Here is a 16,525-nt window from a genome sequence, read left to right as displayed (position 1 = left end):
CAGGAGCCTGTGCACTGATCCATGCCCCTCTCTACAGCTTAAAAATGAAGTGCCTTTCCTCGGTGCCTGCTGAAAGACATTGGCCAGCGATGGCTCAAGGAGCGAAAACAGACACGTACTAACTACGCTATCAAGCCACCAACTTTCTTTTTTCTTTTAATGGAGACACAGTGTTGATCACAATTTATTGTAAAGTCATGAAATGGCAGCAACAGCGCAGACTGATCAGCAGGTCAGGCTGGGCAAAACCCTTGATTGGAGCCACAGCTGTTGGCTATGGGCAGCAGCACTGAGTTACGCGAGGAGGCAACAGTTTGTCTTCCACCCGCCCGCCAGGGAGGCAGAGGACGGACAGCCACTGCACTGTGGTACGAACCATGCAAGAGTAACACATGTGAGAGTAGGTGTGTAATAAATACTTGATGACATAAGAGAGGAAGAGGAGGGGAAAAGAGGGTCGTTTAAAAATGAAATCGATCTTCTGCAAGACATTAAAGCTATTGTAAGGATGGTCACTACAGCAGTGGGCAGTCCAGTCTTGTAGTGACTAAACTGGTTTTTAAACAACGTCCCTCTTGACAAGAAAAGGTCTGAACCAATTATGTATATCCAGCTGCGAAAGCTCTGGGGTTAAAGAAGTGATCAGTAATCAACATTTATTTCACACCTAGGCAGAACGATCAGAACCGAAGGCTACTGTTCAGCTTCGTCTTCAATTACTTCAATTCTGCGCGGCCCGTAGAGTAGAACGTAGGCTATATGCCAGTCTCCTCCCCCAGATAACCTCAGGATGTCTTCAGGTGTGACAATGCTGACTTTGTCGTCATCAAACTTAATCCACTCATCTGCAAGGAAAACACAGGCATCGCTTGTAACGGAGGGACAGCACCAAGAGAGCCCTCAGCTCCCTCCTTTCCCAGCACCATTTTACTTTCTTCTCACCTTGTTTCCTTTTAACCCAGGACACATAATGCCCAGAGGAACTCGATCTGCCCTGATGCGTTAGCACTGCCTGCAGGTCGTAGTAGCCACAGTTATTAGAACCAATATCTGAAAGGAAGAAAGAAAAACATGGCATAAGTTTTTCTTAAAGGACCAATCTTAGTATTTTTAAGAGCACACTGAAGCAGCTGTGTAAAACGCTCTTTACAGCACATCTCTATATGTGTAAAGCAGCAGCTTTCAGCCAGGACACTTGCCTAAACTTTCAATTCCTCGTATTTCCATCACTTGCTGAAGGTTAATATGCACCAAAAGGAAGGATCTCAAGTATTCCTTCTATCTGATCCCACTTCAGCATGAGCAAATAGAAAATGACTTTAAAGCAGATACGCTTCCCCCCTACTCACCATCAGGAAAAGAAAAGGGCTCGTATTTAACTTCTTTCTGTGCACCGTCGCTTTTACTCAGCTGGAAAACAGAATGAGCTGAATTAATGCGGACGTGCTTTAAAAAAGCTTTGGCACAATCACCAAATAAATACCCACTGTGCATTTCATTAAGCATGTTTCTACAACTAAACTTCTTTTTATTCCAATCTGAAACAGATTCTACTGCAATTACTTCTAGCTGAACCTCCACAAACCTCATTTAGATAGCACCACTTTCCAAAGCAACCTGCTGCAGGGAACTGCTTTAGCAAGGGGTTGGACTTGAAGACCCCCAGAAGTCCCTTCCACCCCCTATAATTCTGTTTAACCACTGCAGCATGCACTGCCCTGACCAAAGTCACCCTGCAACTGAAGGTTCCATTCCCTGCCAGGGACCTGTTGGCAGAAGGTGGTAATGAGAAAATCAAGCGCCAACACGCACTGCTTTACAACTATGCGCAAAGACTCTCATTCGATTAGGAGACATAATAAGCATATAATGCCACAGCCCATAGCATCGATACTTAAGATTTGTTTGAAAGCATTTCAGGAGTGCAATGCATTTAATCAGCGTCCATGGAACTGCCACAGGACTCACATTCTTTGGCTGTTGATTTACTTTTTTGTCTTCAAGATCTTTGAATTTCGATCGGTAGGAAACCATTTTTTCCTGAAGATCTGGCGTACACAGCTCATACACATCCAGCATGAGAGGAAATTTCACATCCTAGGAAGTAAACAGCAGAAAGAAACTGTGCACAATTTCATACTCTACGTGGAAGCATTCTCCCTAAGTCACCAAACCCAACTCAATGTGACTTAATGTATTGTGACAACTTCATCTGCTGAAGCGTGTACAGCAATGTATATTCTACCGTCCCTCAATTCCCCCCTCCAGCCTATTTTGGTAGCACAGCTTGCCATGTAGCACCATTGGGTCCCTAGCAACAAGTCAGACATCGAAGCCCTGGAGCATGTCCAGAGGAGGGCAACAAAGCTGTGAGGGGTCTGTAGCACAAGTCTTATGGAGAGCAGCTGAGGGAGCTGGGAGTGTTCAGTCCAGAGAAGAGGAGGCTCAGGGGAGACCTTATCGCTCTCTATATCTACCTGAAGGGAGGTTGTAGTGAGCTGGGGGTCAGCATCTTCTCCCAGGAACAAGACAAAAGGGCCCCCAGTTGTGCCAGGGGAGGTTCAAGTTGGATATCAGGAGAAATTTCTTCTCATAAGGAGCAGTGAGGCAGTGGCACAGGCTGCACAGGGAGGTGGTGCAGCCGCCCTCTCTAGAGGCACTTCAAGAGTTGTGTGAATTTGGCACTGAGGGACGTGGTCAGTGGGCACGGTGGGGATGGGCTGATGGTTGGAGTAGGTGATCTTAGTGGTCTTTCCAACCTCAGTGATTCTGGTTTTCTATGGTAACAAGCAGCAAAGCTGCTTCACACTCAAGCAATGAAGCTGTATTGTTAATATTTTTAAAGTAATTCTAAAGAAAACAATTAACAACCTGCAAACATTAGTCATCTACTCATAATGAAAAGCATGAAGAGTAACTAAGCTTTAACATGCAGAAAACTTACCTTAAGAACTTTGGCATTCACAGACTCTTTCTCTTTGTAAAAAAATCTAACCATCTGAATGGTCAGGTACGCTGGCAAGCGACTTATTTTAGACTAAAAAAGAAGTTTAGAAGATGCTATTAATTCAGACATATTCACAGATCATCTGTACCTTAAACACCATTCATCCCAAAGTATAGGGTACACAGAGGAATAAAAGAAGGCCTCCCCTCTTGTAGTTGTATATAGTATCGTACTCAAAGAAATAATCTAGAACTGAACTTAAATCTCTCAGTAGTGGATATTCAGGTACTTTATAAACATCAATTGCGTGCAGTGATCAGTTTGTGTTTTAGGATAGAAAACTGGCAGCAGTTAAAGAAAAAAACACCAGAAAGAACAAGAGAATCACCACTCACAGATTTGATATAGAGTGCATTTCTCTGCAGAGTCGGAGAGAGTTTGGTGATCTCCTCTTGAAGACGCTGTTCAAAAAAGCACAACAGACAGGTCCATCATAAAGCACTGAGCTTCAAGCACAGCACGGATAAACAAACTCAACGTTCTTCTGTTGAACCGCTCCATTGCTATCAGCCATTAAGTCATAAGGCATTTTGAAATCCCTTGGCACAACCACCACAACCATTCATTTGTCCAGCTCCACGTCCACCATTCAAAAGACATCACAAGACTCTGTTTCTCTCTGCAGAAAATATTGCTCTACAAGAAAACCACAGTCAAGGACTGAAGAACCCAGGTCTTGTTATGGATGTGTTGTGCCATGTCATGCTTGGAACACAACTCTAATTGCTAGTTTCCTGCAGCACAAATATTTGCACATTTCTCAGCTGCTGGTCTCAAGAGGGCAGAGCTGTGTATAAGGAGATGGGGGGCAAAGATCTGCTGCTGGGGCCTTCCCCAAGTCAGGGAAGGACCGACCTGGCTGTTCGTACTGGGATTCTATTGGTACAGGCAATCCAGCATCAGAATTCCAGATGATCCTTTTCTCACTGGTGACAGGATGAGGGGAAATGGCCTCAAGTTGTGCCAGGGGAGATTTAGGTTGGATATCAGGAAAAGCTTCTTTACAGAAAGGGTTGTGAAGCACTGCAATAGGCTGCAGAGGGAGGTGGTTGAGTCACCAGCCCTGGGTGTGTTTAAAAACTGTTTGGATGTGGTGCTCAGGGACATGATTTAGCAGAGGGTTGTTAGTTAGGGCAGCATGGTTAGGTTGTGGTTGGACTTGATGACCTATAAGGTCTTTTCCAACTTGAGCAATTCTATGATTCTATTCAGTCTGTAATGCAAGATAGAAGAAAAATATCTCCTGTTAAAACTACAGCACACTGGTTTGCATATGGATACCTGCTTGAGAAAGAGCACAGCGGGGTTAAAAACAATAAAAACTCTGCTGAAGTCTGCTTTGTATGAACACATAATTCATTCCACTTCCATCTACAACATCCCAAAGAGCCTTGGAACTTACTGAAGTTCGGACAGCAGAGATGAATTCCAAGTCAGGGGTCAATTAAAAAAAAAAAATCAATAAATAAAACTATCACCACAAAACCCAAATCATTTGGAATTTCAATTAAATAAAAATCATAACGACTTACCAGTTTTAGTCCCGTAAACAGATATTTCACTTCTTGATTGATAAAGCAGCTGAGCTGGAGCTGATTCTCCTTTCCTTTAGTTACCTCTTCTTCTTCGGCTTCTGTACATTTCATGCTTCACAAAATTAAGGAAAACCATTGTGCACCAAGGAGCTGAACTACTGAACGAGCTGCTCTAGGAAAAACTGTCCCCCTTGTTGAAATTAAGTCTATTTCTTCCTTTCTTTCCACACATTCTTCTAATCAATGCATCCAAGTTATTGCGCATGGGGCTTTTTTAATCCACTTTCTTCTAACAAGGTACTTTTATGACTGCTTGGAATGCACTCATCCTACAAATGCTGCCATAATAACACTCAGGATTGCAACCCAACTTTCCTAGCAGGTCTCCTCCTGCCATTGGCCTATTCATCATTCCCTCTTAATTACTCATTCTGCTCCTCTCAAATACTTGAGGAACGGAAGACATCACAATGCAAGGAGAAAGATGTATGACCCAGAATATGAGATCCTTACTCTTCAACTTCTTTACTCCTTCCAATGCTTGAAGGGAGTGTATAAACAGGAGGGGGAACAGCTGTTTACAAGGGTGGACAGTGATAGGACAAGGGGGAATAGTTTTAAACTGAGACAAGGGAGGTTTAGGCTAGATATTATAAAGGAAGTTTTTCACACAGAGGGTGGTGACGCACTGGAACAGGTTGCCCAAGGAGGCTGTGGATGCCCCATCCCTGGAGGCATTCAAGGCCAGGCTGGATGTGGCTCTGGGCAGCCTGGTCTGGTGGTTGCTGACCCTGCACATAGCAGGGGGGTTGAAACTGGATGAGCATTGTAGTGCTTTTCAACCCAGGCCATTCTATGATTCTTCATTACTACCAAGCTGTGAGATACAACACTTTGTCTTAGGGGATGCTTCCTTACTTCAAAAAAGCAAAGCCCACAGTACAGTTCTTTCAGGCAAGCGGTGGTTGCTTGGCAGGACATGTAATCCCCTTGTGGTCATCTCCTTTTAGTTTTTACTGTAAAAAATCTACTAGAAAGCTGGGAGCTGAGTACATTTCTTACATGTTGTTCCATACGTGTCTAATTTATTTCTTGAGAAATCAATCTCATCTCAAGCCATCATCATGTGTCCATGTTAAATACACCAAGATTATCTGCAAAGCTCAGGGGAAAAAAACAAAAGGCTATTTTAGGAAGGTAATTACTTTTACTTGGATAAAACATCTCAGAACCCTCACAGCAGATAATTGGAAGCCTTTTCTGGGAAGGAAATCTGGTATTTAAATTCATTGGGGTTTTTTTTCCTGCAAATTTCCATTATTTTCCTTCCTCTCCTTCTCAAAATATACGCAAACTTAACTTTAATTGCTGATGTATCCTGCAATACATCATTCCCTTTATTTCCTGACAAGTCTCTATTTCCCATGCTGCTTCAGATGATGCTTTTCATCCTCCCTGCACTCCATTAAAGAAGCACAAAATCACCAACACCCCGTATGCCTTGCCTTAGTCCTTAGGATACGCAGTTTCAAATTCAATGCTGAAGAACTGATCAATTAAACTCTTCTTTTTAGAAGCTGTAGCTCCAGAGTCTGTCTGTAAAACAAATCCTCTTATGACATATCTTTAAATAACATGTAAAAACAATCTTCTTAATAACCCATTATTTCAATCCCCTGAAGCCTGTACCTTCACATTTCTTCAGGTGCATTTTTCCTAGTCCATCCCCTTATGCAGTGTAATGCTTTTTAGAAGAAATGCATTTATAGCACTTTCATAGGCCACCTCAAGGCATATCAGCAAGCAAGATTTCAATCAAAACGTTCCATATCACAAGTTAAATCTGTCTTTAAAATTTATAGTAGCCTATCAATGTTTGCTTTCTGCTGCCACGATTCTCCAGAAAACCATTTGCAGAGGAAGAAAAGAGTCGCTTTTCCCCCATGATTTTATCATATCAACTTATTTCTTATCAGGTTGTCAGTTCTCTGTTTAGAACAGCAATTGTATCTCTAAGAAGAAAGTTGGTGTTTTGTTTTTTTCCAGACACAAAGATGTTCTTTTAGCAGTTTTAGATTCTTGCATGCTAGATTCATAGGCTACCATGGTGAGCTGCCACATACATGTCAATCCACCTCCACCCAGGTCCAAAACACTCCCTAAAAGGTCCAAATGAAAAGTACTCCAAAAATACACTACAGCACAGCTTGCAAAATAGACATCACTGCCCCGATCAGTCACCAGAAAGTAATTGCACTTATTGGACTACAGACACATGTTAAAGAACTCAGTGAGCAGATGATTTAAAAACTTATGTGAAGTTTAGGTACAATATTATAAATTCTGACTCCAGTTAGAGTGAGACCACAATTACCTCCATTACTGTATCACCTTCTATGCCTTCCAGCTTCTGCTGTAGTACCCTCATCATCTGCACCCAGCACTCATTGGCATCCTAGGGATGGGAACAGAACATGAAATAGGACAAACAGCAGAACGATTTGAAGAGCAGCATTACAATCATCCATCCTCACACTGTAAAACCAAACATAACAATTCCCTAACTAATAACTTATCTTTGTATCCTTTCAGAAATAAGGCTTGAAATTACACTTCACATTTCCACACGATACAAAAGCCAAAACATACTGGGTTACATCATTTACACAGAAGAAGGAAAACAAACATATAAGCGTTGTGTTAAGACTTCCAAGATAAAGCAGAACTTTCAAGCAGTGAGTTAATAATCGCTCTTTACCTGTTGGAGGTATTGCCCTTGATCACCTTTCTCTGCAAACTGCGGGAAGGCCATATGTAAAAACTGCAGGAGAATGATAGGTGGGATACTGGAGGAGGTTTTATCCATGGAATCAAACAAGTCTCTAAGAGCTTGAAAAGAAAGTGAACGTTTTGAGAAGTGTAAAAACATTTCTAACACATCAGGAGGTTTATAAAGAACAGCAAAATGACAGCAACATTTAAAGACTGATCACTTCACAGCACCCAACTCGATCTTTTCCCATACGGGGTCAAATTGTCAAGGTGGCAAAACAGGTGCACCTAAAATCTCATTTGTCAACATGACTTTGCAAAGGTAAAGATGACAATTCTGAGTTTGACGCATCGTGCTTCGTCTCTCCTGGCTGCTAACAGAAGAACGTTTCTGAGCAGTTTGGATTTCATTTAAGACACATCTAAGGAACAATGTTTTCACACTAAGACAACGGCTAAAGAGACCAGAAGGCACTCACAATCCATACTCTAGAGCAGCTCAAGTTTCACCAATTACTTGGAAAGAAAAAATAAACCATTTTTTTCCCAACTAAAATATCTACAAAACACTCATGCTTGGCTTAATAGCCAGGAAAAGAAGTATGTGGATACATGCGTGTATCCACAGTTCAATGACTGTGTACAATTTAGCGACTGATATGATTGCATGACAATACGTGCAGCTTTCTTCTTGGCTCTGGAAATGCTCTCACGTACACCTTAACAAATCATCTGATAGCAGTTCACATCAACAGATCACTTCAGAAACGCCTCTTAACCCTCACAACCAGCCCGTGAAGTAGGGTCACTCAGTCACTAACTCACAAGCAGAGAGATTACTGAACAGAACTCTTGAACTGGGGAATATAGGCAACATGATATGGAACCAAGGTCAATTTCTGCCCCTCTTTAAAGAACTCATTTACAGACCTTGGGGAAACTGAAATGACACAGCAGCTTAAAAATACACCCTACGTGTCATGCAGGAGTTCTTGACCAGCTCAGCACCAGACAGTTAACTACGAGTAACTGTGATCTTTAACCATTACAACTCCTAGAAAGCAGAGCTGTCACCTTAAAAAGAAAATAAGGGACACAAAGTAAAGGCAGTGGAAAGGGGAGGGGCAGGCATGGTTGTACAGAATAACCATTGAACTTACCACCCCACAATTCGATCAGCAGGCATACCCACAAACTTGACCTCTCCTTCCTTATATTGTTTTGTTTTTCCTTACATGGACTGGTAGAAATCCCAGTGTCCTGGCCCAGCATCATAGTGGGGCAATGAAATAGAGTAAAAAAAGAAAGAGTGGACAAGTAGTACCCTTGCTCAAGTCTAAGGGGTCTAACTAGAATTCTAGTTAGAACTTGGAGATAAGGGGCCATCGTGAGCTCCCACACTGTGAGCACCCAGATCACCACAACAAAGAATAACTTTCCTTTTTAAAGTTACTTTATGCCACTAGGGTTCTTCAGGGTAAAGGCTAAGACCAGTGTCCACTAAGGCCACTGAGACCACTAAGCATCAGCTACCACCCAAACAATAAAGCTCAGAAAATAAGGCATTTAAAAAATAAGTAGATAAATAAAATGCATATGCTACGGGTGCGGCATTAGCCTACCATCAAGTGAATCCAAGAACTGCTCATGACAATATTCCTACACAAAACGACCCAAACAGCAGATGGATGGAGTCTGCCATAGAGAGCTCCAATTCTATGTGCCTACATGCAACACAATATGATATGAATGCCTGTTATCTGAGCCTAGCCAACACTGAGCATATTTCTCCTAGTGTGCGGCCATGTAACATGCTGTGATGTATGCTTTGCAGCCCATAAAGCCATTAGCCAAGTGAAATGAGTTCTCCAACGCTAGCAGATCTGAAATTCCTAAGGTGTATGCATTGAAAAAACACACGCCAGGCTCTAGCTGCAATTTTCAGCTCAGTTTATCAGGAAATCACACTCTAGCCTAAAAGCCTGTGTTTTCTCTAAACACCAACCTGCAGTAATGTACTGAGCAGAGGCCATTTCTCCTGAAGCTCTTAAGGCACCACCATATCTAGAAGAGAAGAATTTATTATGGTTTACACTCAAGTCTTGAAGAGCAGTCAAGTTGGCAAGCAAATTTAAAGGAACGTATCAAAAGAAGTCAATCATTAAAATCAAAGTAACTGAAGAAAACACTCACAGCAAAGTCTTGGCTATTCTGCAAGCACATGGCAACCTCGAGAATACACAAATGCTGCCTCCCTGATCCATTTTCCTCAAAGATGCAATCCTTTTTTAAAGAAACTAAGAAAATACTTGAGTAGAAGCTAACCCTGTTTCTGAAACATATGCCACAGCTGCTTTAGATGCATGGAAAAAACACGTTCACAGACAGGAGATAAAACACACAAAGATTGAGGGCAGTCCTCCTCTCTTCATAGCAGAAGAAAAACAGAGAGAGGTGATGCATTTTGGAACAGACAGCAGCGTTTCCCACACTGGAAATATAGGAGAGCCTGCCCACATTATGAGAACTTAGTACCTCCCTTTGAATGATTTCTTTACCACCTGCATGGGGAACATCAGCCCTCCTCAAAGGACATAAGCCTTAGAGCCAAAGGAAGGCCTCATGTTCTTATGCAATCTCATATTGGACTTCAAGTGATGAACAGGAGACTTGCCTCATGTCGTGCCTCAAAAATGGGAATACCCTTGCAGAGATCAACTGAACAGCTGAATCAAAGCCATACAGTAAGTTTCCCCATTCAAGACCATTCACCTCTCTCCCACTGCCAAATACCATCCCATGTCATCATCAAGCAGAGGAGGCCAAACAGAGGCCAGCTCTCCAGGGGAGAACTCCATGCTAATGATTCTTTCACAATTAATTCATCTGGAAGCAGCCTGGTCTAGTATTAAACGTGGAAGCTGAGGCCCTGCCCGTGGCAGGGGGTTGTGGATTCAAGATCCTTGAGGTCTCTTCCAACCAGGGAATCTATGTGATTCTGTGTGTGAGGACAAATTCAGGCTCATCACTCTTTTACTCCTCTGATCTTTATGATGTTCAAGAAGTTTCTAGTAGATTCCTCAAAAAAAAGAAGTTTGGTCATTTCGATATTCTAGTCCAGAATCGCAGATATTCCACAATCAGAACTAATGAAATAGACGCTGATGGACACGGCTTCCGTTCCCCACCCACTGCTGAAACCCCAGTTTCCTCCTTTAACATCCATGGCTTTCCCAAAAACTCCTTGTTCTTTTATCTCCAAGTACCAAAAGGATAATAGTAGGTATATAGACGGGGCACTGGGCAACCTGATCTAGTAAATGTGTGTGTTTGGTGGCCCTGCCAGGCAGGGGGGTTGGAACTACATGATCCTTGAGGTCCCTTCCAACCCGGGTCATTCTGTGATTCTGTGATAATAGTAACTTCAGAATCTTACAGTTGAAAGCGTATTATGCTACAAAGTCACCAAATCTTAAAAAAAATACATTCTTCAAAGGAAGAAGAGTCACATATAATTCTTTCATAAAGAGCATGGCCATACAAGTAACACAGAGAAGGTTCAGAGTTCAGCAGAGTTCGTTCTATTAATCCTTACCAGATTTAACGAGCGTTGAGGTAATCCATAGTATTAAAAGACCGTTCCACAAAATACATGCAATTTCATAAGCTAAAGAAAACATTCTGGTCAGGGTATTTTTATACCGAGTCCTACCTTTTAAGGGCCTCTTTCACTTCTGGCACTGAGCGGATACACTGAACTGTAGCATTCATGTAGCAAGTGTTGCCAAGGTTTGTCAATCCACATGGTAACTCCATCTACCAAAACATTTACAAGGGTGCTTGAATAGAGCGGTGGAATTGAACATAAATTGAACATAAACTTGCAAGAAAACGAACCATGGGAGATGAGTAAAACCTAGAACGTTCCATCAGACTGCTCCGTTGAGTTTTCCAGAGCCATTTTCTGACCGTATTAATCTATTTCACAATTCACTGCTTTCACAGGACATCCAAGAACACTTTGTTTCCCTTTTGCACTGCACGTTTAATTTATCGAGCATGTTCTTCAAGCAGGCAGTCAGTTAGAAAGTTCAATTATGATTCAATTCAAGTTTTGACCTTAAAATTCTATTTCCGTGAAATTTCCACATGAATTCACTTGTAAGTAACACTGGTGTTGTAATTATAAACAGTTTTCAGCAGGGCTCTGAATGGGATAAAGTTCACAGTCAGAGACAAAAGCATTATTTAAATTCTTCTCTGGAATTGTGTGACAGACCGTCCATCTGCTCTTTCTACACAACTTCTGACCAACGTGAAGGCCAAGTAATAACTGCGCTAACCAGTTTCAGGAACCACCATAAATCACAACGTAACAGCTCTTTTTTTTGCAGATATCCTGCATACTTGAGCAGCTGTCAGGGAAAAGCACGAAGCTTAATGATTCCATTATTACCAGGGAAACATATAATCCAATCCCAGCCCTATAATGTCAAACCTACTTTGATTTTAGAAAGACAAGTTTATGAAGCATAATGCTTGCAAGGAGAACAAACGAGAACACAACCTACCTCTTGTTTCCCTTCAGAAACATGAAGACATATCATGTCCCTTTGCTCAAGGGACATGATTTAGCAGAGGGTTGTTAGTTAGAGTACTAGGGTTAGGTTGTGGTTGGACTCGATGATCTTTACGGTCTTTTCCAACCAGAGAGAATCTATGATTCTATTCTACAAAGGCAGGAAACACCTTTGTGCATCTCTTACCCAGGAAGAGCTTGGGACAGCAGAATGAGGATATTATATGTCATTTCTAAAAGAATCATAGAATCATAGAATTACTCAGGTTGGAAACGACCTCAAAGACCATCAAGTCCAACCGCAGCCTAACCACAGTACCCTAACGCTAACAACCCTCTGCTAAATCATATCCCTGAGCACCAGCAATGCTCTTTTTAGAGTATTTACTCAACTGCCTGCTTAAAGACAGCATTAGAAACTGGACTTCTAAAGTACATCCCATACTTTAACTGGGTTACCCATATAAATTTCACGTTTAGGAAGATATAAATGCTAAACAAAAGAAATACAGATTCAAAACACACTTTTAAGCAACTTAGAAAGAAGTACTTAAAAAACTTAAATACATAAAACTTGTCGCTATTCAGAAGTTTACAAGGAACTGAAGCTGGAAATATGCTTACAGCAGAAGCCAGCTGCTCCTCTGTCATGTCCTCCACAAAGACAGGCCGAGCAATGGGCTCTTCCGGGAGCGCGTCTGCAGAGCCCATCATTAATAAGGTCATCCCCTGGGAACACAATAAAAACAGCAATAAATGTTTAAGCTCAGTTATCTTCTTAGAAACAAGAAAACATGAAGCCTTTACCATACTAGAGGTATTTCCCCAGAAATAGGCTATTTTTTTTCCTCTTACGATTACAGAACTCATCTCTTGCCAGTAGCTGACAACTTGAGATTCCAAACGGGACTAAATTTAACAATCACAGTGTAACCCAAATGTGAAGTGTTCAAAAAAGCTCCCTTCCTGATAGACACTGGGGATTATTCATCTTGAAGACTTCAGAGCAAATATTCTACTCTCCCTTAGCTTTCAGAAAGAACCTCGGAACCAAGGATAACCGAGCAGCTGACTTCCAATTGGAAAACAGTTGCAGCCGTTGAGACCCTCAATCAAAAAAGCCAGCAAGACCTCACAATCAGAATTCTCAAAACAAAAAGGATCCTCCTGTTTAGCCAAGAGTCTGGGGAAACACGTCAGACAGATGCTGGCCAAAATTGGGACCACAGCTCTGAGTACAGACTTTTATTTTCCCACCTGAAAAGCAAGCGGGACAGGAAGTAACACCCTTTGGCTTGGCACGTTCCAAGGATGTTAAACTCATCAGAAAGTCAGTTTAGGCATGAGGACAAATTCAAGGGATAAAGAAGAAATCGTGTTACCATGCCTCCAGGACTGCTACAAGGAAAGGGAGTCTGTCAGCATTCAAGAGGAAAACATCTATACAGAGTAAGGTCCATCAGAGGGGAAAAATGGCTATGTGAGCGCCTTAAGGAAAAGGATGAGCTGAAGAGAAAAACTGCTTTAACAGTATATAATAAAATAAATCCCTACAAGTTGAACAAATCATTGCTAAAATGATAAAGGCAGCTGTAAGCGTGAGAGTACGCAGAAAATGAGACTATGATATACTGGAGCAACTTAGCTACATCATAGAATTACCCAGGTTGGAAAAGACCTTGAAGATCATCAAGTCCAACCGCAGCCTAACCATAGTACCCTAACTCTAACAACCCTACACTAAATCATATCCCTGAGCACCACATCCAAACGGCTCTTAAACACAACCAGGGATGGCGACTCAACCACCTCCCTGGGGAAAGGTGCAACTGAGCTGCAACTTATTGCTACAGGCTCCAACAGGTGCTCAGGAACTAACAGCAAGGGTAAGAATCACTAAAAAACACTAACTTGCTCAATCTGCTCAATAAAGAGATGTTGCAAGACACCTACAGAAATGAAAATGATTGAAAACACAACAATCTCTGTGGTTGCCTGTTTCAGTGTTATACAGGTAAGAAACACATTCACTTCTCACTGAGCAAACTGAAAAGCATGAATAAGCACAACCCAAAGCTTTGCTTTTAACAACAGCCATCTAGTACAGCAGAACAAGTTTCAGAAGGCTGATGAGAAAGGCAGCAGGCAGAGCAGCTGCTTCAGCATCACCAGCACAGGGAGCAGCAGTGAGGAGCCAGTAATAGTCTCGTCTCGTGCAGGTTGGAAGGGACCTTAGAGATCATCGAGTCCAACCCCCGGGATTCGAGCCTCTGTGTAGCAGAGCGGCACTTCTACCACTTGCGCCACAGGGGGGATTCGAACCTGGGTAAGAACACCTGGGTGCAACAACTCTATAACTATTGTCCATCAAGGCCCGGCTTTTAGTAAAGGAACTACCCACTCAAACACAGCTCACACAGAAACAAAAGCTTTATGCTCTTCTTTAAAGGCCAAAATAAATCTCAAGGCAGTAAAATGCAGGTATTGCTTAGAACTTACGTTTTTTATTTTTATGTTCCCCCAGTCATCATCCTGTATGTGAAGGGAAATAAAAGAGAGGTTATTCGCTTTCCACCAAAAGACATGTGAGCGTTCTCCTTAATATTAACCCTTATTTCTAAATATACAACCTTGTTACATCCAAAATTCTCCACTATGATGGATTTACACATTAGCCTTGTCTAAGGAAACTAGAAAGCAACCAAGCAAGCCACCGTCTCAATAAGGTGCTTGGATGTAAAGCAGTTTGCTAGGAAAGTTGTACATGTTGCATCACACAGAGGTAAACCTCCAGCAAAGCACCAGACAAAGTTTTCTTCAGCTAAAAAGTTGCATCCAGATTCTGAACGTTCAAAAGGAACAGCAAAAGAGCTGAACAAGCACAGCAGCTTAGTGAAAAACTGTGAGAAGGTGATTTAAAACTATACCACAGTGTAATTAGATCAGAAATAATGCAGAAAAAATGGGTTTCTACCTTCAGGGTTCCTCCTTTAAGCATGACCTTCTGTCGAGCCGGCTGAACCCCGGTCAGGGCAAACAACTGAGCCTTGAAGACCATTGGAGGCTCATCCGTGTTCAGCTCCACACCATCGAATTTCTCTTTTCCCCATTTCACGTTAACTGGAAACAGAAGTATTTTGAAACCAGATTATTTCCTAAGCTGAAAGAACATAATTACCAAGTCGGAACCAATATCTCAGTGTAACGGACTTTATAACATCTCGAAACAGTTTGACATCCTTGATGTTAGGGGACACCCTTACAACGCCTAAAAGAGATCCTATTGTAGGCAGTAAGTGTCCTAAGAACTTCTACAAACAATAAGCGCACAGGAGAGAATCAGAAACTCTTCTGGCAAGTCTTCACCAAAGCAGACATGAAGTGAACTCTTCCGATCTCGCAGTGCTGTCCACTGCAGGAAGGACTTTCTGTAGGAAGTTGGGACATGCATTCAGGTAAGCTTTCCGTTCTCTTTCAGTTTTAAAAGCCATAGTTTCGGCTCCTTACTGTCCACACTGAGTAACATAAGGTGATAAGCATGTATTGACACAAACCACAAGGAACAGCACACCTCCCGCTTCCCTTAATGCAACACTAACCCGACAGTGCCATGGTAGCAGGGGAGTTGGACTTGATCCCTAAAGTCCTTTCCAACCCAGGAACTCAGTAATTTGGCAGTCTGAACTACTGCTTAGTTTCAGCAGCACCTTCCATACCTGCATGGAAACAGCTGCTGGAGCCCTGTCCCCAGTACAGGTGGATCATGTAGTTCCAACCCCCCTGCCTGGCAGGGCCACCAAACATACACATTTACTAGATCAGGTTGCCCAGGGCCCCGTCCAACCTGGTCTTGAACACCTCCAAGGACGGGGCATCCACAACCTCCCTGTGCAGCCTGAGCCCCCCCAAGTCACGGGCCTTCCCCACTTGCCCCAGGACGGCCGCCCACCGCTGCCATCAGCCTGGAGGGCCGCTCCATCGCGGTACAGGCCGCACATCTTCCTCCCTCCCTCCCGCAGCTCGCAGCCCCGTCCGCCTCCCCTCAGCGGGCACCGCCCGGCCCGCCTCACTCTCCGCCTCACCTGAGAAGAGCGGCATGGCGGACGGCGCGAAGGCGGGAGCGGCGTTACCGGAGGGAAGCGGCGGGCGGGCAGGAGGGGCGGGCGGCGGCGGGTCGGGAGCGGCCCCTGCCTCGGGATCTCATTCAAACCGGCCCCTCACGATGACGCTGCAACGCGGCCGCTGCCGGAAGCGGGGCGGGCTGCGTGCGCAGCGCCGGAAGGGCAGGGAGCAGCGGGCGGGAGGAGCGGGAGCGCGCGTGGGGCTGGGGCCTGCTCCTCACAGAGCGGCGGGAGCGCGCACATAGCGTGCTGTAGTCTAACTAATAGACTACATGTACATATGTACATATAATAAAATAACCGCTGCTTAAGCATGTAGAAATAAGGACAATGCCACAATGAAACGGCCCCAAACTGTCCCGCTGGTTTCCTCGCACCCCTTCGGGATGGTGCCTCTGGAAAACCCAATGCTGCTTCACTGTTCCACAGCGTTTCTGGTCTAAACTAATGCTAAGCAAAGCACTCCAGGGCTGATGATGAGCAAAACATCCTTCATGTTCTCCGGGTGTCC

The 16,525-nt window shown here is 43.3% G+C and overlaps 1 protein-coding gene across 1 annotated transcript; it reads right to left on the bottom strand.

The window, feature by feature from the left end:
* Positions 1-130: 130 nt before the first annotated feature.
* Positions 131-16,151, bottom strand: USP14 (ubiquitin specific peptidase 14). Its single transcript, XM_015855334.3, has 16 exons — positions 15,976-16,151; positions 14,868-15,013; positions 14,393-14,425; positions 12,518-12,622; positions 11,027-11,130; positions 9,320-9,378; positions 7,301-7,431; positions 6,917-6,997; positions 6,065-6,138; positions 4,540-4,654; positions 3,343-3,408; positions 2,945-3,037; positions 1,969-2,097; positions 1,350-1,410; positions 943-1,050; positions 131-845 (listed from the first exon to the last, which is right to left on the bottom strand). The coding sequence occupies exons 1-16, from the start codon at positions 15,989-15,991 to the stop codon at positions 694-696; spliced, it is 1,473 nt and encodes a 490-aa protein (XP_015710820.1). The 5' UTR covers positions 15,992-16,151; the 3' UTR covers positions 131-693.
* Between the last annotated feature and the right edge of the window lie 374 nt (positions 16,152-16,525).

Source organism: Coturnix japonica, chromosome 2 (assembly GCF_054131305.1).
Source record: "Coturnix japonica strain WE chromosome 2, WE-NBRP24, whole genome shotgun sequence".
NCBI lineage: Eukaryota > Metazoa > Chordata > Aves > Galliformes > Phasianidae > Coturnix > Coturnix japonica.
Note: the sequence above shows the minus strand (reverse complement) of the source record. Positions and strands in the feature narration are given on the sequence as shown.